The sequence below is a fragment of the Hyalella azteca genome, unplaced genomic scaffold (assembly GCF_000764305.2).
Source record: "Hyalella azteca isolate HAZT.00-mixed unplaced genomic scaffold, Hazt_2.0.2 contig14801, whole genome shotgun sequence".
Lineage (NCBI taxonomy): Eukaryota > Metazoa > Arthropoda > Malacostraca > Amphipoda > Hyalellidae > Hyalella > Hyalella azteca.
The window spans coordinates 264,102-288,019 of record NW_025944675.1 but is presented as its reverse complement, the minus strand read 5'-3'; the positions used below and the strand labels follow the sequence as shown (position 1 = coordinate 288,019).

Genomic DNA, 23,918 nt, shown 5'->3' with positions numbered 1-23,918 from the left:
AGTTATGGTTACAATATAACTAAAACGAATTGTACCTTCAACACTTATTAAAGGATATGCCATTAGATTAAAGAGAATAAAACCTAATCGTCAATCGCATCAGTGCATATCTATGGTCGAAATAAAAAATAAAGAACACTCAATTTGGCACCGAATGCGACACATAATGTGTGGGGCCTTTTTTAGAGTTATGAGGCTCCTCGTGGAAAATTACTTTTTATTGATAGGCCAATCAGCGGGAGCAACATCGGCGATTGTCTCAGCGTAAGAAGAGGTGGGTAAAAAAGACAAAACGCTTTCAGTAAGGCAGGATGGCCCAGTGGTTAAAGTTCAGAGTACCACGATTGGCGCAGAGAGGCGCGGGTTCGATCCCAGCTCTGTGCGCCAGTTTCTGGTCAGAATCGGCAAGGAGGCCGGGCTGTTAAGCACAGCAGAATTGTAGCAGTGAGTTGCGAGTTCGGGACCGCAAAAAGCTGTGAATGTTCTGCGATGTTAAGAATTGGCGACAGGCCTACGGCCTAATAAACGCTGAAACCGCTATTATTATCATCAGATGCTGAGCCTTGCAGTGTTTCGGAAGCAGCAGTCCCGGGCCATGCTGGAGGACAGTGGAACATATTTACCCCGCAGACCTCGGTTGGGCCAGCAGATGTTGTTTGCTTATTCCTGATGGTGGCTGGACTGGGGTTGGATTTACTCTGCATTACAGATGCCAAGGCTTGAATAACCGGAGTACCACCAATTACCATCCATCAACCTCCGAGATGCCGAGTTGACAATTCACGTGTACTGAACGAGACCAATTCAGGGAGCGGAAGCACCCTGTCTAACAAAGGACTGTGCAATTTAATAGGAGAACCAGTCGGCATAGCTGGTATAAGCGTGGATTCATATGTAGCACTCACTACATGAATAAGTTAGCTCAGTTTGAACATCGTCCGTTTATACCACATTGCACAAGACAGCACTTGTGTTAACACACCATGATAAGATATGAATGGAAGAGGCAGCGTTATTAACTTATCGTTCGAAAAGTCGACGAATCCTGTCGCAGGGGACTCGTTAGAATATACTTTTGGATGCCACAAATTGAGACACAAATTTTTTCATGCATGAGTGTAATATCTTATTATCACGTCGCAAATAAATTAAGAGTTTTCATTTCTAAAGTATTGTAGAATTTTGAAAATGAGTAGGATCAGAACTAAAAATTAATTAGTGCAAAACCCTATTTCCCCCAACATATACAGTAGAGATATCGTTCCCAGCGTTTCATTCTTTGTCAGCACTAACGATTACTCAATACTTCTTGAGATTTATTTCAAAACAAATGTTTCAACCTAATAATTTGTTAGAAAAATCTAACAGAAACGCTGTAAAGATCCGCACAGCGCCCGCACGGTGCTCAAGCCACGAGGTGTCATTCGTTTCTGGTTCATCAGACAGAACACTGCCTTTATAGACAGAAACCTGCCACTGCAGACAGATAAGTGCCACTATAAACGTATGACCGTTGCTACAGACAAATGAATTTCACTATATAATTACAGACAGATGACAGTGTCTGTCACTACAGACAAATGACAGTCACCTTTCACCACAGACAGATGAATGTCATTATGTCACTACAGACAGATGACAGTCACAATGTAACTACAGATAAATGACTGTCACTACATCACTAAAGACAGATGATTGTCACTACCGACAAATGACTGTCACTACAGACACATGACTGTCACTACAGACACATGACTGTCACTACAGACACATGACTGTCACTACAGACACATGACTGTCACTACTGACAGATGACTGTCACTACAAACGGATAACTGTCACTACCAACAGAAAATTACCACTGCAGGCAGAAGCCTGTCTAACGGAGAATACCTTTACTGAAATCGCAGCAGCAGACGCACAGCATCGGCCCGTACATACATGTGCAATGTACTGGTGAAAGCGTGCAAGTCTTCTACATATCAATAGCAACACGATGTACAAAAATCTTCCTATATCCCTGATCTAAATTTACGATAGCTTATAATTTAATCACTATCTTCCTTGGCATACATCCCAGTTACCGAGGCAGCACTTGTGTCCATCGCTCATTCCAACGCATGCACACCGCCATCTGAAAATGATTTTTTTTTCGCTTTCCAGTCAAGATAAAAGTTTGAAAGGAGATACACGGCAGGCTGGGTATTTTAGGAGATATAGAGAGTCATCGCTACCGAAGTATTTCGTTGCACTCTTTATAACCAGCGTGTTCCAGCGCGTGCTATGATGTGCTGTGAGTTGTTATAGAAGTCTTGCCAGTACTGCTGAAGACGATCATTGGTCAGTACACGCAGCAGAAGAACTTGAATGCATAAGGAGGTACATACTGGAATGCACAGGTACCATTCACATGTTGCTGATATACGCAGTGACTTCTATATGGCCAGACCATTGAACGATCAAATGGTGTGGAACAAAAGTCGTCAACTTATCAAGCAAATTATTGACCGAGAAATGATAGAAAACAGCTGTGTCTTCGAATAATGATTGCCTTCAATATCAATATACTTTACTTGAAACAGTTGTAACAAATTTTCTGGAGGTTAATTAATTTGAAAATACTGAAATTGACGATGGTCATCTGTTTGAATGAACGGAACCTCAAGACTAAGCAAGCCTGTAAATATAACTCATAGATGACAATGGCGAGAAGTGTGAGGACATCTGCGACGTATAGAGGAGACCACCAGTGATGAAATAAAAGCTGACATACTTATTAACACAAATTATCAGTATGCACTGAAGACCTTAACATCCCCCAGGTGATACGTCCCCATAGTTCATTCAGAGATTCAGAGGACGCCAACCTAAGTTTATGCTGCAAGCACTACTCATCGACAGAGACCAAAAGAGGCTACATCAGTGACACCGAGAAATGAACTGATCTTCGCGAGGCTCGAACCCACGACTAGCTTCTCTCAACTCGATGCCGCTACCACTGCGCAAATGGTGACTAACAATAGCGCTACTGTTGCAAATCATATCCAAATAACTTACTTCATTACTTAACAGGCCGGATAAAGTTTGTGATAAATTTTTTATATTCAACACTGAACAACAAGAACATACATATTTGTTCTATAAGTATTATATTTGTCGGTATATTGACTAGCTATGCATAATATCCACCTATAAGTATGCAACACACAAGAAGAGAGCAGAACGACAAGCGTACAGTAACATTCACTCCCTATGAGAGCTCCTTAGTGATAACAACAGCGTTGCACGAATCACAAAGCTTATCACTCGACACATCGACAGCTGCTGCGTCCTGGGCTGGCTGACCCATCGAACATCAGAAGCTTAAGTAAGTGAATTCACGTTTATTTGACTAGAATATGATCAGGTTTGGCTTACCCATAAGCTAAACAAGCACAAACTTGATTTTTTTTTGGAAATTTATTACATTTGAAGCTCCTCCAACGTACGATCAGACATCACACAACACCCACTGGATTAGCACTAAACTTCACCTATGAAGAGTGTCATGTGAGACTTATCGTATCTAACGAGGTTCTCTATCTATTGAAAAATTCTATGCATTGCCCTGATCCTGATTTACGGAGCCAAAAATTGATGTCGATTTCAATGCGTTAATTTTGAAACAGCCTCAGGAGCAGCAGCGCCCTCGTCTTTCCCACTTCCTCGTTTACCCGTCTGGGTAAAACCAAACGCTGAAGAAAGTTCCCACCGTAAACACCATTTCGAGGTGAAACAATACACGTTGCCTTGACCACAATATGTTCACCAGAGAATACTGTGTTAGGCGATAATTAGATGAATAACTTTTCTGTAATAGTACAGTCGGTACAACGAACGGTGCGTGGTTTGTGGCACGAAAACTCATGATCAACTCAAATGGCCAGCGCTTGGAACTTAATTGTGGGTTAGAGCCGAATTCATAAAATTCTCCAGTCTATTAGGTCGTCATATTCATGCTGTTATGAATACTGGAATCAATAGATTCTTTTGTTTATTGAAAGTAAAATGTAGCCGCGCGCAATAGTTGCGAGGCTCATGAGTACAAGCCTTTGTCAGTGCCTCATCAAAATGAGGCTATAGATATAATGAATCATTTCAGTGAACTGCAGGAACTCGGGCATAAATGATCAAATATGCAAATACTGGAATCTTTTACATTTTTGTCACAAATTAACATAGTTCAGCACGACTACGATAATTTGCGCACAGAGCAAAAGCGACCACAAATAAGCTGTATCGAACAGCACTAGAAGCAGGATTTCTCACCTCAAGTATTTGCCCGGCTGTTTCCTCTCCTGGTTTTAACATTTCACTCTACGGCAGTAGCCAGTTGAACGTGTAGCAAACATGAAACGTGAAGAACCATTGCTGGGAAACAGCCATGAAAACGACTTGCATAGCAGACGTTTTAAGGTGAGGCCAAAATACATGCAGTAGAGAAATCATGCTTAGCTATGTAGCTGCGTGTTATAGCTTCCAATTTACGGCTCAACAATAGGGTTTCGCGGTAACATAATATAATTGTCATAACATCCACGCTCTACTGGAAATGATAAAAATATCATTCAATTCCATTTAATTCGACGCTAATATTTTTATCTAAAGGAAGCATGCTCGAGTCAACTTATTGTTGAGCGAACTTCTCTCTCTAACTGGCAAATTTATATAAATGCACTTACCGCCTAAGCAGTAATGTCCGCAATCGTCACTTTTCTACCTACATTTCTCCTATAAAAATAAATAATTTATTGAGAAATTATATTAATTATACATCATATATCTGAACATCAACAACAGACAATATAGCTGGCCAATCACAACATAAACAATATAAATAACACTCTGATAGTCAAGTAATATATTCCTCGATAGCAATTTACTTACTTTCTAAAATACTATCATGTACGTTAACAGCTAAATTAGAAATTGATATATAATATATGATTTGGCAAGTAAGTTGCACAACATTCACTCAGTGACGTCAATAATAGTTTATTCTTACGATACATTCTCGCTTCAATACATTTCTTCAGATCTTAGTCCTTTGGGCTACAGTCAAGCATCAGAGCCACAATTCCTAATAACATATTTTAAACGCTACAAAATTTCCATCCGATGCATGGGAAAATTTTTTCAATGTCAAAAAATATTGTTAAATGTCACACAGAAATATCGGTAATGGACTTTACTCCACTAAGAATCTTTTTTCCACTCCGTGATGAAAGCGTCGTAATATGAGAATTGATATCACTCACACGAGTATCTCCCGAGTTCTGTTGCATCTGTAAACGCACTGCTGTTCTTCTTCACTGAAAACTCACAGACGGAATCATTCAATAAGCTAACCAGTTCTTTCATTAATATGTTCATAATAACAAACGAAACCGTATTGGGACCCCGGCGACTCTTGAGATGCTAAAATCGCGCTTACATCTCCATCATCGGCGTTCAGAATCACAGGCGCTCACAAGACGTCGGGAGCCTATAAGCCTTTAGCTTTTATTTTCTCCACAGGATATGTAGTACATGGTGTATGTAGCCGCATCTATATTCCAGTTCTGTTGCAATTAGCGTTATTCACAGTCGAGACATGCGGTAACGTTGAACTCCCCGTGTTGACGAGTCATTAATTTGATTATTTTATCTTAATTCAAATGACATGGAAATCTCATTTTATTACTTTTGAAAAAACGATTTGCAAAGCACGTGGATCTTGCGAGCAGCTCTGAAGGAGACTAGGAGATTCGTATATGACGAGCTTGGGTGTTTAAAATCGAAGGAAAACTTTTGAATTGCAGTCAGAAAATGAGGATAGATTTTTTTTGCTGATATTTGAGAAACAAAAACATTTGCATCTGTCATAGTTTCCACTGACAAGTCCAAATTCGGCATAAAATAAGTTGAACTTTTGCCAGGTATATCATAAGTATTTAGCCGAAATTCACCAGAATATATTTTTGCGATATCAGTTGAAATGTCTTCACCAGAGAACATCTGACTTAGTTGTTTTAGTAGTCCGCTTCTGCAATCCAGATACGTGGGCAGCCCATGAGGTGCGGGTAAGATAGACAAGCGATAATACTCGTATCTTGTGATAAACATCACTGAGGTGATGTGCAGGAGTTGTGACCAAAAGACGCATGGTCGCTCGTCTTTATTTGTTCTCTATGAGCGTCTGCAGCTGCGTCACCAGACTCCTCGCAGTCCGTAGGATCACCTTCGCGTCGTGACGCTCAGCCATTTCTGCAATATATAACCTTTTAATATTTTTCTGATGGTAGAAAATTTGTTTAATATATGTCTTACTGATAGAGAAGTGGAATAGAATAATTAGACGTTACCTCTCAAGACTTCAGTGAATTCAACACCAGCGAATAATAATAAGTTCAATAGAGCACCAACCATTGAAGAATTTGATGATATCAGTGAAGTCCATGTTGTTGTCGAGGATGATGTCCCGGTAGTGCTCGACGAGGGCGAGGGCGATGAAGAGGAAGAAGTGCGACGATGAGACATGCCGGGCCGCCCATATCGTTTCCCACGCAACAAACACATCGTCGTACACCAGTTCTGAAGCATCGTCCAGACAACAAATCTCAGTAAATGTGTATTTCAGAACACAATTCATTCTTCTTTGTCTTCAACTAAAATACGACTAAATTGCGTCTGCAATGTACGTCGATGAGTCAATGTTGTCGGGTAAGGCGGCATGGAAGTGTTCGCGCGTGCTGTAGCAGTTTGCAGCTAAAGCATAGCAAGAGCCTTACATATAACTACAATTCTGGTAATTATGAAATAAGCCTTTGCAGTACATGCCGATTAAGTATACTTATTGTGTACTTAAAAAAATATACAACAGGTATACTATTGAACGTAGCCCTTTTAATTGAATCCTAAAGATTTGATTGAATCCTAAAGGATTCAATTAAAATGACTTCGTTCAAAACAACACTAACCGCGCTTGAAGTCGAGCAGGAACCAGCGATAACAGAAGTAGAAGTGCGAGTAATCCCCCTTGGACTGCATCAGCTCGAACATCTCCGAGTCCAAGATCTGAATGAGGGACCTGGCCGACACAGAATAACATCGAAGTCATCGAAAATTTCTTTTAATAAATATTCTGCCGAACTAAATAACACCAATAATCCAGAGTGGCACTATAAACATGGGTTTCATAGTTCTTATAACGAAAACTACGACGCAAGATCGTACGTTGTTAGCGCATTTTCTCATTTATGGAAAAAATGCACTATTGTGCTCGCCATGTCCGTCTGTCTGTCTGTCTGTCTGTCCGTCCGTCCGTCTGTCCGTGATTTCAAGTTTTCGTCGACGAGAAAATGCGCTCTATGTCACTCACTGCTGTGAGTACTGAGTTAAATTATTTTTGAGTTTGAGATGACGCGGATGGTCATACCTCATGTTGGCAAAGTGCTGGTCCATCTGTCCGCCATGAGGGAAGTTTGCGGTCATGCGGACCATGAGTTGCCGGAAGCAGGAGTAGGTGAGAGCCTCGTCGTCGAACACCACCAGCAGGGGCGCCACCAGGTCACACATCCCCTGCAGGTATCCCGTGCTTAGGTGCTCCCACACGTACCTGAGGGGACTCTTCCAGTCAGAGAACGAGGTATTTTTGTGTGCGAACGCGAGAATTATTTGATAAGTTACGCCATTGAAGAAACTATGCTCGTACGCAAAAGATTAAAATATTTATATGAGATTTATTTATTCTTCATGGCCAATTTACAGGTATTTCCAAAGGTATCAAATATATATTTTTTTAATTTCCGGTGACTCTCAAACTAAATACTGAAAAATTATACCATGAAAAGTTAATTTGGCATTCTCGCCATTTTCACGATCAGAGTCCGCCGAATCTTTAGATTTCAACATGAATGATTCTCACGTATCAACACGTATGTGCACACACAAACGTATCTCACGTGTGTACGTGGCCACTAGTATGCGCACACACGAACGTATCTCACGTGTGTACGTAGCACTAGTATGTGCACACACGAACGTATCTCACGTGTGTACGTGACACTAGTATTTGCACACACGAACGTATCTCACGTGTGTACGTGGCCTCTAGTATGCGCACACACGGACGCATTTCACGTAAGTGCGTGGCCATGTCTATGTCTCACGTGCACATGACGTTCCTGAGCTTCTCGAGGTTGTGGGGCGTGAAGTAGCAGTAGTTGCGGTCACAGCGCTGGACGTCGTTGTCGATGCGGTGAAGGTTCAGGCCGAACTCCTCCAGCAGCTCCGTCTGCAGGCCAGAGGGCATATCAACACTTCAACCACAGCATCGCAATGAAAAAACAATAAAAGCCGATGAATTGAATCATGTATTATTGAATCATTATTTTATTATATTATTCCATTATAATTATTTTTGAATAATGAATCATTATTTTCGCTGCGAGCCTCTAATTTAGCGATTTCTAGAGAAGGAATTCATAAAATGATAGAACATGAATGGAATGATGTGAAGTGTGTTTAGTACAACAAACTACATTTCCAGAAGAAAATATCGAAGGATATTTTTATCTGAGAAGCAAATCTTTGTATCTATTATATAACACTTCTATGCAAAAACATCCTTTTTTCTTAATCGAGCTTTCCAGGAGCAAAAATCAATCATAATTACATTCGACAGATAAAGCATAGCGCATTACCATACGGTGCCCCTCGGTTTTCTGACCATCGCCAAACACTTTTTCAATCCGACAAAGGGACAATGTACATTATGATTTAAGTTTATTGTGGAAAAAATTATAATGCTGGTCGTATAAAATTCATGACTAAGCTGAACTGAAAAATGGTGGAAACTTTCTTGAGAAATATCGAACTTCATGGTGAAGCTCCCCTGCAGACGACCTGAACTAACGGCAACCACACGAACCCATCTTGTACGAGACGTGAAGGCCGATGAATCATCACTTGAACACTCACAACAGCAACTAAATGCGGTTGTAACTTTCCAGGAAATGCAAGTAGACTATTTTTACAACGCCTCCAAGTACAATACTTCTTTGAGGTCTGGCATTCGTCCAGAGCTTGCCGTACATATTAGAAATTTCCTGGGTTCCTAGACCTCGAATGCCCGTCGGACCTGTGGTTCTGGAATGCTCCAGCCATTATAGTTTGTTGATGTTTCTCAGACTTGGAATCTTCCCCAGACCGAAATTCTACCCAGACCCACTCGATAGCGCATTAAAAAACCAACAAGAAAGCAATTCAGAGAAGAAATATATTTCCGACGTCTTTCGTGACAATTGTAAAATACTAATTAAAATTTAAAATTATGGAAACATTGTTACATTCACCGTAAAATTAACTTATTAAGTCATCGTTTACAAACCTTGCGGTAAAATATTTTTCTCTACAGATCTGGTGAACATAGAGTAATGTAAGGCAGGAGCTTCTCACTGACCGAGTATACGCCACCGCCGTGGGACGACGAAGGAGAGATGCAGGAAGACCTCGACTCGAGGCTGACGACGTCCTCGACCGCGAGCTGGTCTTTGCAGTCCTCCCTGCTGACATCAGCAATCGTCGCGTCGTCGCCCAAGTCGTCATCACAGAAGCCAGGCGACGCGTCGTCTGTCACTATTTCATCCGAAACAGCACTCACTGAAAAAAAAAAAAAAAACGTTTCCCGTTAGGGTAGAATTTCGGCTTTGTAGGTTAGAACATTGGTTTCTAAACTTCAAGAGTACGTCTTGCTAAGGGGTGCGGCAAAAGTTAAAAATTCTTAAATTTTCTTCTCAACTTGCAAATTTTATAGATTGACAGAATTAATAATTGTTGAGAAAACTCGACCTGAGAGCAGCCAGAACACAGACTACGGTTGGGCTCCAGGAGAAGGGTTCACTGCGGCCTTCATTCACCGAGTAAAGGAAGTGATGCTTGTGTTTATGGGTGCACTGCATTGCTGCTGATTCATTTACACTAGTATATGCAAAGCTGCTTATTGCCATTAAGGATACTAATGCTGGCGTGGAGGAATACGGAGTAATTGCTATAACGTATTCAGCTGTAACTCGTCGAAATTGTGAGTTAAGTGAAGCCAGGAGATGGTTACACGCGAATTATTTTTCCCAGACGATAACCAAACTAACAGCATCGAATCATATTACGAAGATTCTAGGTCCTTTTTTCAACTTTCTTCAACCCACGTTTACAAAATGCGAGGGTACACTCCAGTGCTAGATTTGAACAGAAGTACTTCTGTAATTATATCACTATTATTATTATAATTATTATTATTATTATTATTAGACTTTAGATAACGTTGCACTTGCCACATAAAACGGCACCTGTAAACATATTACTCTACTGAGGTAGACTTATATTCTGATTGGGTATTTCACGGATTGTTACTGTCTCTGCTATGCTGAATAGCAACTAGCAACTGAAAATTCAGTCTAACTTTACGTTGATGGTGAACAATAATCACAATCGAATAATGCGTTCACGCCATAATGATAGTTAAAGTGATCATATTTTAATCCCATTTGCCATGTCAATTGAATTTCGATACTTGGCAGTTGACCAATTCAAAGAATTCACTCTCTCTCGAGGCGGAGGTTAACTGTTCATACATTGGGGGAATGCTGGACTGCACTGGACAGAGTGTATATGCAATCACCAGCCTGGGAGCCTCCAGCTTCCCTTTGCTTCATGGTGCCTCTGCGAGATAGGCTTTCTGTCCTCTAAGACAGAATACAAATCTCAGCTCAGCATTTAGCATAGCTTATGATAAACGAGAAACTGAGTAGTGTAAATAAAAGTTTTGTAGTCACTACTACAGAGAAAAACTGTTTCTTTATTGACTACTTAAGATTTAATTTTCTATTGGAGTGAAAAAGGCATGAAGGATCATTTATCTCCACTGCTTGAATTTTGCGTTCTGTGGTTTTATTTATTTTAATCATATATAAAACATCCTTATGCTCTGTTTTGCTTCAATAAAATTCAATTTGAAGCAAATTTTATCGCTGCTACGAAATGTTCCCAACAAGCCTTTCGAGGCACAAAGAACTCTACATTTTCTCACCCTAAAACACTAATTTTATTTCCAACCGTAGACGGCATTGTAGAAATAGCATGGAAAATAGATTTAAACCAATATTACTAAAAATTTTCTTTAAAATTTGAAATGCGTCCATGCAGTAAATATGAGAAAATATATAGCTATAAGCCTACATGTTAGAAACGTAAACTGGTTTCTCATAGTAAAAATACGAATGAAATATCAGTAAGAAAACTGGCCTAACTGACACGTGGTCGAGTATATAGCATGCATGCAACTGCCGCATGCAATACAGCGACTGGTGCATGCAAAGCAGGTAACCGGTGATGGAAAGGCTCGTGCAGCGCGGTACAAGATGCAGGCGCGGCGTATAAATAATCCCATGCATTTGCCCCATTGCCTCATGAGTTTATTTTTATTTGCAGCAAGAACAATAACCAATTATTTCACATGAAATCTGGAAGCAATGCAAGCGGTCGAAAAAAGGATCCCTTTCGAGTTCTCATATCAGAACAACTCAATTGTGGCCCCAATAGGATTCAAACGTTAACTAGACACTTGAAGCCATTAGAAAAGTTAGCGAATGATGCTGATGGACGAAATTCATGAATGAATAATTCAAAAGATTATTTCGAAAAGCTGTTTCTTGACATCACTGAATATGGTCGTGATGAGTGAGTGTTCAATTGAGATTTGAACAGCGAGTTGTGGGTCGGAGAGCTGCAACTATCTGTGAATATTATGGTCCAAATCAAAAAGATGGTAAATAATCGGCGACAAACCAACACGGGCTCATCCCAAAGCAGACACCAATATACTATATTATCACGTTATTATATCACATAAATGTTGAGGTATGCAGAACCAAATGTGAGTTTTGACCCGATGCATATAAATTCTCGATGTTTCTCAGGAGATTTGCAACAAAGTAATAAAAAACTTGAAACAAGTTTTTGAAAATGAAAAGTTTGGATGCAACCGGCGTTGTGACACGAAAGTTTTGGAGAGCGGACAGAAAAATATTCGCAAGAAAAGCTGCGTTGAGCAGAAAAAGCGGCTTGCCGGCGAGGCTACAGACCTCGAGGACCATCTGACGACTCCAGGGAATGGTGCCCACTGTCTAGAGAGCGTTTGTTAAGCGCGACCAAATTGGGTGTGGTGGTGCTGGCAGCGCCCATAGAGGGCAGCTCTTTGGCTGCAACACGAAAAAATTGCGATAGCAGGACAGCATGGCATGCGAAGCTCTAAATTTACATGATGTTTAACAAACGACGATAATTTTGCGACTGATTCTTGTTACAAGGATATTTTCGTGGATCGACCAGGCGGGGGTATATGGGCAAAATTTGGCACTCTTGTATCATATTAATTGCTGAACTCAATACTAATTGGCATAAATTAAACTTAGACTTGGTCAAAAATTTAGCAGTATGATATTCAAAGCAGTTCAAACTCAGCTCGTTCATTTCATAGCATAACTAAACAACTACTGTTAAGCTAATACATTTGACGGGCACAAAATCACAGAGTTTTTGTCACAGACGATCAACCACCATAAATTTTTTCAAGTACCAGGAGTCAGTTCTTGCATCTACGATAAACACATCTGAAGATCAGGAACAAGATCGTATCATGTGGGAGGATCTAACATCAATTCCACATTCATACAAATGCAGGATAACAAATGAAAACACAGATCGGGATTTTGTGTTTCTGTCGAGAGTTACTCGTAGCGACGTCGAGCGAGTGGATATAAAGAGAGGAGGCGAGGGAGAAGCTGACAACAGTCGTACATTTTTAACACAATAATTAACTGCCGGAAGCAAGCCTCACACGACGAGCCTTGAAAAAGTTTTGTATTGAATTCTATGCTATGATTCAATGTGAAATATAAAATTTACATCAGCCGGAAATATATTATTTACATATAATATATATCTATACACAATAAGAAGAAATAAAAAATTGACATCAAGAGGTGTACTCTGCCTACCAAATATTCTTGATGCCGAACCAATATTCTTGATTACCTTAAGTTTTAGGTTCGGTCCCTGACAACTGTTGGGCTCGCGTAAGGAACTTGCGATAGGATGAAACTAATTGTGAGTAAAATCATCTCCAAACAATTCATCATATTCATCATATTCACTGAGTAAGTGAATGAAGAAGGCGCAGGGAGTGATCATTAGGGAAATTGGGAGGGCAGACTTAGGACAGTGGTTGAATTGGATGGGTAATATGACGAGGTTAGTACAAGATAGGAATTATTGTGATGAATGATGTGAGTGAGGGTGAATGAATCACCGCACCAGAGAAAAAGAAGAACATGGAGAAATAGTGGATGGAAGGGGAGAAGTACTTATAGAGCTTATAAGATGAAAGAAGTTATATAAGATGGATCGTTGGCATACACACCAAAGCTCTGCGAGTCGTCGTGCGTGGTCACGGAGCATGCCTCACGCACGTCCTCCGTGGTGCCGTCAGGAGTGATCACACACGCCTGCGAGAATTGTGTAGTTGTGTAATAATTCAATATATAAAAACAATTCAAGATGTTACATGATAAATTGAGATACCTTTGCTCCATCAGCTTAATATCATCATATCTATATAGCCTTTCCTGAGATGAATAAATATGTCATTGAAGAATATCACATATTAAATTCGTTTGAACTCCATGCTTTCTATGTCCTGTAACGAATAAAAGTTCGAGCAAATTTTTCGATTCCCAACATGTAATATGAATTAACGGCAAAAATGAACCTCAAGAGGAACAATTTGATGCATGAATCCTTTGGCATTTGGAAGTTCATAAACACAAGTAGCTTCTTAATATTCATGTCAATAATCTGAACATATAAGATTCTTAATTCGGCAGATATATCTGGGCAAGTCACACCCACCGGACTGAACATCTCGTCGACGGACGACTCCTTGCTGCTGGTCTTCTTGCTGCACACGGAGGACGATCGGTCCTCGCTCCCCCCAGCGCCGCTGTTCCTCACTGCCAGCAGTCTGCTGGCGACCTCCCCGCTGGGGACGCCTCCATTCCACTGCTGAGTCCCTTGGGGGGTGCCGGTTGAGGAGGAGTCTTTAAGAGGCTTGCCCAAGCTTGTCCTGCGGCTGGACGAACTGCGGGAGTCTGTTCCTACTTCTGCGCCTCCTTCCTTGCTGTGAGCGCGCGCGGTGTCAGAATCACCCGACTCGAAGCTCGACGTGTCGGGCTCGAAAACCTGCGCCGAAAAAACGAGGCAGGAATATGAGTTTCTTATTTGCATTGATTACTTCATGGTTTTCATTTAAACGATTCTCACGTCACTGAGTCATGCACAGGCCACGAACTGACATCATCCGACATCCCTCAACACCGTGGACCTTTGTAGAGACCCAGCAGCGGTGCGTTGGATCCAGCCTCGGTTGGACCAGTAACGCCGGGATGGGGCGCGAGGCAATAACAACAACAACGCACCGCACTGCCTCAAACAACGCACCGCACTGCCTCACACACATGCCACGCACTCATCTCCCCGCGTCACGCACAACACACGCACGCACACCCCACGCACTCACCTCACTACATCATGCACATTACAAACCCCACGCACTCACCTCACTGCGTCATGCACATTACAAAACCCCACGCACTCACCTCACTGCGTCATGCACATTACACACCCCACGCACTCACCTCACTGCGTCATGCACATTACAAACCCCACGCACTCACCTCACTGCGTCATGCACATTACAAAACCCCACGCACTCACCTCACTGCGTCATGCACATTACACACCCCACGCACTCACCTCACTGCGTCATGCACATTACACACCCCACGCACTCACCTCGTTGCTGAGGGTGCGCGCTCTGCTGACGGCGGTCTTGTAGGGACCCGGCGCCTCAGGGCCGCGGGGGGTGTCGGTGGCGCTGGCGTGGCCCTCGGACACAAGACGCGCCATGTTCTGGGCCATGGCCTCCCTGTTACGCTGCCTGATGATCGCCTCCACCGCCAGCCACTCTGACATGGTCGCCTCGAAGTTCGCGCGCGTCTGACAGGCAGAACCATGATAATATTAATTATGACGATTAAACAAATACAATAGCAAGTTTATTGATTTGTCATGATACTGTAGAAAAAATAATAGTGATGGTTAGTCATGATGTAATGCAATAATAGTATAGTGACTGTATGTCATGAAACAATGAAATAATTATGGTGATGGTGTATCATGAACCAATACAATAACAATTGTAAAGACTGAAAGTAGTACAGACATGGCATGGGAACTGAGCAAATAAATACTTGATGTTCAGAGACCAAAGAATAATCGCTTATTCTGTACGTACTAAGAACATGGATGAACTGAAAAAATTTAAACATGTATTACACTAAGCAATGATCGAGGCTGGTGCGGGTAAAAACTAATTAAATTAGTTTTTGTGTTTTGAGATTTATTCACTCTGATGGTTTGAATTGAAATTGTAAAAGACCAAGAAGAAGCGAACCTTGACATCGAGCGCAGCGCGCTTCTCTTCCGTGCTTCCGAAGTGGTAGTGGCCGAGCAGGTAGGGCCAGACCTGTGTGGTAGAGGTGACATGAATGAGGTAAGTAGAAGTGGTAGTGAGCAGGTAGGGCCAGACCTGTGTGGTAGACGTGGCATGAATGAGGTAAGTAGAAGTGGTAGTGAGCAGGTAGGGCCAGACCTGTGTGGTAGAAGTGACATGAATGGGGGCAAGTACAAGAGGTAGTGAGCAGGTAGGGTCAGACCTGTGTGGTAGAGGTGACATGAACGAGGTAAGTAGAAGTGGTTGTGAGCTGGTAGGGCCAGACCAGGAAGAAGTAGGGTCATCGAATATTTAATTAGTTTATAAATAGTGCGAAGTGAACCATAAAGAATATGGAAAATAAAAAGTTTGGATAAATCATGAATACAGCTGTGTATATCAATCATTAGCGCAGCGATACAGGGGAATGAGCAGCAGGATTTAGTGCCACTATGTGCTTCGCTATTCGAAAAGGTGGCGAAAATTGCGGCAAATAGTGTTAAAAGTTCCGGATTTTGGACAGAAGCCTGACCTGTTTGCGGATGGCGTGCGGCACTCCGCCGAGGTAAACCCTCCCCCAGACCTCAGGCTCCCTCACGACGGTGCCGCCCTTGCTGAGGTCCTGCCACACTGCCTCCGTCAGGCCTTCCCGCCAGCCTACGATCATAAACAATGTTGTTATATCATTGTAGATTTGCTGTTACTAATGTTCAATTATAAATGAATTATTGGCTTGCTTGATTGTTTAGAGCCAATATGGCTCTATGGTATAGGGTATCGAGCTAAATTGTGAGCTAGAGAAATAGTGTCAATTTTAGCATAATAAGATATATTAAAGAGAATTGCCCAAAATGTTTGCAATTATTCAAAAACTATTTCCTGATATTAAACATAGGGCTCTTTTGAAGATGCCAATTGTTGTTAGTTACAACGCTGTCCACATGAGCTATACTGTACAATGCCATGAAATACTTAGGTTTATTCTTTAAACTGACAACCCCTATTAATCTGATGCCCTCCACTACCCAGATACCACCTTGTGTTATACTATCAAGTTTTGAACGTCATATTCCACGGCCAGGCTCGTGCAACGTCTTCATCGTACCTACTCCATGCAGCCGTCGGCAGGTAGGTCAGCTCCGGAGCAGCAGTAAAACTACATTAATACGAGTACCTTGCAACCACAGTTGGGCCAGTTCATACGCGATGCTGTTGCTTGCTTCTGGCTGATAGTAGCATTGCAATTAACAGACGATCAAGGACTGTGCTAAAAACGGATTCAGTAGCCTCTTGAAGGTCTCAAAAGTATACTCCTTTCTCAGCTCAATCGACATAGCATTGAATAGACCACAGTCCCTTCAAATAAGTTCATCATCAGTAGAGTTAGACTGCATCTCGGCTGTTCGATGAGGACATTCTGCACAGTGTCCCTCTCATCTCGATGTAGGTCTCGCTTTCAGATGATACTGTCTCGCTTTCAGAGGTCTCGCTTTCAGAGTCACTATTTAGGGAACCTATGCGTTATCATATTTCAAGTTTAGAGGATGTTATATCTCTCCCTTTCTTCTCTGCAATGATTAAAGTTCAAGGTGCACATGCGTCAGCGTCTCCATCCAGCTGATCCTTGACGTGAAGTTCCACTAAAATAATTCCAATTGCAGCACAGCACCTACCGTCAACGGAGACCAAAGCTTGTAACAGTACTACAGAAGGGGGAACTCTCGCTCGACAGCCCAGATCCACCAGTCTACTGCCTTTTGCGATTATTGTTGCCGCGAGGTCACCAGATATGAGATCCCCGTAACCTCATCAAAAATTTAAAGCTATAAATGAAAAGCTTCTACTTAATTTCTTTGCCAACCGATGCCATGAAGCAGTGTTCCATGGAGACCTACATGAACTTTGTATCTCAGTCCCTCAAAATTGGCGCTATTGAACTGCTGATTATCCCCTTCAATTGGTTCTGTCATATATTAGAGACAAGTCTTACTGCAGCAATTCAAATTGTCTGTTTTCTCAATCTGCAATCTTGCATCGACCACAAAAGACGATTTAGAAGTGTGGTTCAGTTTCATATCTATGCCGGCGTTGAGAATGAAGATCAATCCTAGCTTGCACCGAGCCCTTTGGCATTTTACTCTCTCTTTGCCGAGTTGTAAGTTTGCAACCACGACGCATTGTACACAACCAATTAGAAAATTTTGAATGAAAGCCAATAAGCTCCCTCTGACGTCGACGCCAACCCCTTCAAACAGTACAGCCATAAAACGGAATTAGGGTATCCATGCTCAGCTATTTTGGTCTCTATTAGTTCAAGTATATCGTTGAATTGATCCGTTGATATATCGTTGAATTGAAATAATTGGCATCAGGATGTTTGATAAACAAAAGCTACACATAGTTTACAGTACAGTATTTACAGTAAGGCTACGTGTGCCAACCATACCACATTGCAGCCACCACCCGCCAATCTTGCGTCATCCGCAACATCCAATGTTACAATAACCCACATGCTACCCACTACCCTGACGCAAACCTCAATTCTGATGTCACTCAGCACCCTGATACCACCCAGCACTCTGACACCACAAATCACGCTGATGATAAGCACGGCCCTGACTCGACTCACTATGAGCGAGGGTTGGAGCGGCAGAGAGGGGCAGGACGAGCCCCGCTAGGTGGGTGCGGACGGTGTGCAGGTGCCGGCAGTGGGCCAGCCAGCCGTAGAAGGCGCGTGAGATGATCTGCTGCTTCATCGTCACGCACACCAGCTGCAGCTGGTCGCTGCGAGGTGGTGGCGTTAGAGGTGGTGGTAGCGTAGGTTGATCGTGTTGTTAGTGGTGAGGTTATCGTGTTACAGGTGGGGGTTACGGGAGGTGATGATGTTAAGAGGTAGGAGTAACACTATTGTTGAAGTGGTAAAGGTTACAGTATTGTTCAAGTAGTGAAAGTTTCAGGAAGATTCGAGTGGTTCAGTACCGTGCTGTTCAAGTGGTTTAGGTGGTAAGAATGACACGGTTACATAGGGCAAGAATTGTCAATTTGCACAAGGTGCCACCACTAGTCTGACACCAGCAACTTGTATAAGTTTTATTTCCGTGCCTAAATTTAAGCGCGGAAACTGCATACTTAATCCATAGTGTTCGGTTACATAAGATGTCTACCTGAATAGAAAAAGCTCTTTATCACTCAACTTCTTCCTATATTTGACCAAAATTTACATCATGAATTATGTAAGTGCAGATCCCCATGTTGCTGCAAGTGTAATCCCGTCGTCGACATCGAATGCATAACCATGGTAGATATGTGGTCTAAATGTGCGTTTGAAGGCAGGTCGGTTGTTTCATGTATAAGCTAAGTAGTAAACAGTTTATTATGAATGTGTGGTAAAGGTAGTATAGTTACCTGTTAGCCTCTTGCTTCACTACGCCTTCAGCAGTAGCCGCGTCTGTCCCTCCTTCAGCGTCGGATGTGCTGTGCCGTTCCTGTTGCTGCTTCTTCTGCTGTTGTTGATGAAGTTGTTGTTGCTGGGATATTTTTTGTGAGTCAGACAAGAGCTTCTGCTGCGCCTCCCTCAGGCTGAGCTGCTGCGCGGAGTCGAGGCATGGGGCAGACTGTGGGGTTGGGGTGAGGGGAGGGAACAGCTCGGAGAGGGACTCCCCCAGGCTTAAGGACTTGGATGAGGACGTTGAGGACGAGTTGGAGGACAGTCTAGGGATGCGCGGAAACCAACTACCCGCAGTAGACGGAGTACGCAGCAGCGTCGACATGATCTCTGAGTGACCTGAGGACATCGAGAGCAAACTTCATAATTTCCTTGTCAGTTCATAAAACGTCTTATTCTAGCCGACTTTATCCAGCTATGTAAAGCTAAAAGAATGACATAGCATCATTAAGCAAGTTGAACTTTCATCTTTTTCGTCAAAATGACGTATTAGCATCAATCATCACACAGGATGTGAGTTATTCACTATAAACACTCATCATACTCATGCGGTCGCTGGCGTCTGACGTGATGATGCGGAAAACATAGTCGGTCGTCTCGTCATCGTCGCTCACGTCACCTCCGTGGACGGCGAGCTCAATGCCACCCTCGTCACATTTCTGTTGTTGTTGTTGCTGTTGATTCTTCCTGTTGTTCATGTTGACGAAGGCGCGCGCGCGGCGGCGCAGCTTGGGGAACACCTTGCCTGCAGGCGCCACATACCGACTTTAAATTATAAGCTAAACATTGTCAAATAAAAAATCGAGAAATTCTATTTTTAATGCAAAAAAGCGATAGGGGTAGGTAAATTATTTGAACAATTGAACGTTGATTGTCAGGTTAGTAAAATTTTCTAAATGTATTTCTAGAAAAAATATGACCTCTTAAGAAATGAACTCCGTTTTCGGACAGGAAGAGGCACCATAACCATAATGAGGCACCTTTAATTCACAGCTGAACATTATAGGAGATTCAACGCCGACCATCGGGTTATATGGTCCAGATACCGGCGGCTCATAGGTGGCCTGCGGGTGCGCTTTATATTCTTAGTCTCAACCTCTGGCGCTAATTAAGCTTGCCGTCATAATGGCTTACATAATTTAAAAATTTGCTCAACGATTAACTATTGTTCAGGACTGACTGAAAGTTGCTCCCCATTAGACTTTTAACATTGAATCAACGTTTAGTTATACGTTGTTTCATAGAATCAACGTTGAATCCATGCTGATTACGTGTTGTTTCGTTGAATAAATGTCAAGAACACGTTTCAACGTCATTTGCCTCCTGGGTTAGAAATCCAACCCTCTAACCTTTGCCCCGTTGCGACCAGAGCGGCGGGTCGAGGTGCCCCATGGGTGCCAGGCCGGTCTCCAGGCAGGACAGGAATGCCAGCAAATGTCCGCCCTTGGGGAAGTGGATGTGGGGATACTGAGTGCCGTCCTGCCCCACCAGCACGATCGCTCCTCCGCTGTCCCCTGCGGGAGACGACACAAATGCTGCCATTGCCTCCGCAACACTAATGAACTTTCGAACTAGTGTCACGCGACGGAATCATTTAATATTTTTTGTGTTTATTACGAAATTTAAATACTGTCATATATTAACTACCTTGATTACGCAGAGGTAGTTGAAATTCTTAGCAATACTTCTGGCCACAAAAGGAAATGTTTTTCCGCTCGCTTTTCTATCTAAGACGCATCGCAAACCATACCTGTTGCCAGTAATAATTTTTTTCTGATAGCGAAGCCAGTTGGCTGAAACTGTAAACAAGGCCTATAAGAGGTCTCTGCATTAGTGCATATGAAAAAAATCTTAATAGATTACTAGTCTTTATATTGTAACATATTGAGTGAGGAGATTTGCTTACCTTGCTGATGGCAGTGTACGTAGACGATCTCTTCTACGGGCACGTTGAGGGCGAACTCCCAGTAAGCGCTGGGTACGAGTAAGAGAAAGAGAGGGGAGGATGTTGAGCGCAAGTATGTATGGAGTTACTACAGGAAAAGAAATTAAACATATAACATCACATGAATACTTATCAACCCGCCAAAAGTCATCTGAGTTCGGGTACCAACCCTCGTGTTCCTCAGTTGAGGTGCAGTACAGCGACGTGCGGGCCGAGCTCGTCATCGCTGGTCACTCACAAATTACTTGAAGCAAAAGCTACTCAAAGCGCACGAAGTTGAGCAAAATTGGTTATTTTAGACAAGTGCTTATGGATCAAATGAATGTTTGTCATATATATAAATTATATCTTGGTTTGCTTAGCGTGACGATGACCTGTTCTTGCTAAGCACCAAGTTTTCTCAAACGAATTTTTTCGAGCATAGATGGCGCTTCCACATTATAGGGAGAAGCTTTGTGCAAATAAGCAGTACGAGGCTCACGATGCAGCATAGTTTTCAAGCATAAGCATTCAAAAAGGTTCAAAACTTTCTTGGCATGAAAAAGTGTCTATAATTCGAGGTAAGGCGAGCAAAGAAATGCGGATCAACTTGCACGTGTTCACTGTGTTGGACCCAGAGAAGATGGAGGCTATGGTCATAAGCAGGCAAAGCTGTTCATACAACGTCGCATAAATAGTTACAATAATGGCTTCACCTGCTGCAGCCCGGATAATGAGCTATGCTACATTGCTGCAATATACATACGCATTCTGTAAAACTCAAATAGAGAAAATTATTATTAAAGCAAAACAAAAGAATGAGATCATTGTTGAGGGAGCTTAATAATAATAATAATTAATTTGTGAAAAAGCAAAGAAGATTATAACCGGCATGACTGGATCACCTAAAAATAATACTCGCTGCATATCTTACGGGCCATCAAACTGAAAGGAAATCCTAGAAATTGTAATGTTTGCCAAGAGCTAGGAAGAGAATCTTTCTTAATTTTTCAAAATCTGTATAAAGAACCATGACCCACAGGAGGCCTCACACAGGAGCTTTACACTGGATGACCCGTAACCCTCGGTATCCCTCACACAGGAGGGCCACACAGGAAGCACCGTAACCCTCGGTATCCCTCACAAAGGAGGGCTATACATGAAGTACCGTATCCCTCGGTATCCCTCACACAGGAGGGCTATACAGGAAGTACCGTATCCCTCGGAATCCATCAAACAGGAGGGCTATACAGGAAGCACCGTAACCCTCTGTATCCCTCACACAGGAGGGCTATACAGGAAGTACCGTGACCTTCTGTATCCCTCACACAGGAGCTATACAGGAAGTACCGTGACCTTCTGTATCCCTCACACAGGAGCTATACAGGAAGTACCGTAACCCTCGGTATCCCTCACACAGGAGCTATACAGGAAGCACCGTAACCCTCGGTATCCCTCACACAGGAGGGCTATACAGGAAGCACCGTAACCCTCTGTATCCTTCAAACATGAGTGTTACACAAGAAGTCCCGTAACCCTCTGTATCCCTCACACAGGAGGGCCACACAGGAAGCACCGTGACTCCCGCACCTTGCAGCGTTCCGAGGCAAAATAAAAGCCATTAATTGCCATCATCAATTACAGGCAAGGCAGGTGATGCGGGCCGAGGACTCACAACAGCGTCGGGATCTCCGAGTAACGCCGGATAAACGAGGGTTGGTCGAGGCCGATCATTTGTGAGAGACAAGGGGCGCTATGACGGCGAGACCCCGACACTTTCCAGCGACATGCGTCCAGCGATCTTCAGGTAACGATAGGGTACGGTTTATAACTCCATACGAGTATTCTGACACTTGAAACTGGTATTCTGACACTGGAAACTGGTATTCTGACACTGGAAACTGGTATTCTGACACTGGAAACTGGTATTCTGACACTAAAAACTGGTATTCTGACACTGAAAACTGGTATTCTGACACTGAAAATTGATATTCTGACACTGAAAACTGGGATTCTGACACTGAAAATTGGTATTCTGACTCTGCACACGGGTATTCCTGTCTCTTATACACATCTAGATGTGTATAAGAGACAGGGTATTCTGACTCTGCACACGGGTATTCCGGCTCTGCACACGGGTATTTTGACTCTCCATACGGGTATTATGACTCTGCACACGGGTATTCCGGCTCTGCACACGAGTATTCTGACTCTGCACACGGGTATTCTGATTCTGCACACGGGTATTCCGGCACTGCACACGGGTATTCCGGCTCTGCACACGGGTATTCCGGCTCTGCACACGGGTATTTTGACTCTCCATACGGGTATTCCGGCTCTTCTTCTTCTGATCCAGCAAACATATATTCTGACTCTGCATATACTCGTGTTCTGGTCATGTATGCTCGTAGTATGGCCCTGCATACGAATATTCAGACTTTGAGCGCTAGTATTCTATTTTTTCACTATAATTCTAACTCTGAAAAACGCGTATGCGGATCCAGAATTCTCGTATTCTGGCCCTATACGCAACTATTCTGAAGCAGCATATGAGTATTCTGACTAAACAAACTAGTATTCTGAACTCTAGAACGAGTATTTTGGTCATGCTTCCGAGTATTCTGTCCTTTCACATTAGTATTCTGACACTGTGTACTAGTAATCCAACCCAGTATTTATAGTATTTATACCGCTCCGCTCTTCGTATATTAACTCTCTAAGTTTATCCAATATTCTATCTTGAAACAAATGAAATTTTCCGCTCCCCGGTTTACTAAATATATTTCCCTACGTTCCCAAGCTACGCAGGAATATTGCTTCAGCAGGTCGATGCAGTGTCAGGAGGAGTTGCACCATCGGTCCCCTGCAAACTCTTTATTAATAATAAACTTTATTATTTTTTATTATTGAGAGCAACTAAT

At 42.6% G+C, this 23,918-nt stretch overlaps 1 protein-coding gene across 1 annotated transcript in view; it reads right to left on the bottom strand.

The window, feature by feature from the left end:
• Positions 1-501: 501 nt before the first annotated feature.
• The window catches only part of LOC108674642 (small G protein signaling modulator 2), a 72,778-nt gene continuing 49,361 nt past the window's right edge, over positions 502-23,918 (bottom strand). Inside the window, exons 10-25 of the mRNA XM_047884182.1 lie at positions 20,980-21,047; positions 20,423-20,587; positions 19,618-19,818; positions 19,034-19,412; positions 18,258-18,412; positions 16,161-16,285; positions 15,590-15,661; positions 14,929-15,132; positions 13,987-14,316; positions 13,499-13,583; positions 9,482-9,681; positions 8,190-8,314; positions 7,457-7,636; positions 6,999-7,108; positions 6,445-6,612; positions 502-6,285 (exon numbers count right to left, since the gene is read on the bottom strand). Coding sequence (XP_047740138.1) covers positions 6,197-6,285; positions 6,445-6,612; positions 6,999-7,108; positions 7,457-7,636; positions 8,190-8,314; positions 9,482-9,681; positions 13,499-13,583; positions 13,987-14,316; positions 14,929-15,132; positions 15,590-15,661; positions 16,161-16,285; positions 18,258-18,412; positions 19,034-19,412; positions 19,618-19,818; positions 20,423-20,587; positions 20,980-21,047 — 2,656 coding nt within the window. The 3' untranslated portion in view covers positions 502-6,196. The remainder of the gene's footprint in view (positions 6,286-6,444; positions 6,613-6,998; positions 7,109-7,456; positions 7,637-8,189; positions 8,315-9,481; positions 9,682-13,498; positions 13,584-13,986; positions 14,317-14,928; positions 15,133-15,589; positions 15,662-16,160; positions 16,286-18,257; positions 18,413-19,033; positions 19,413-19,617; positions 19,819-20,422; positions 20,588-20,979; positions 21,048-23,918) is intronic.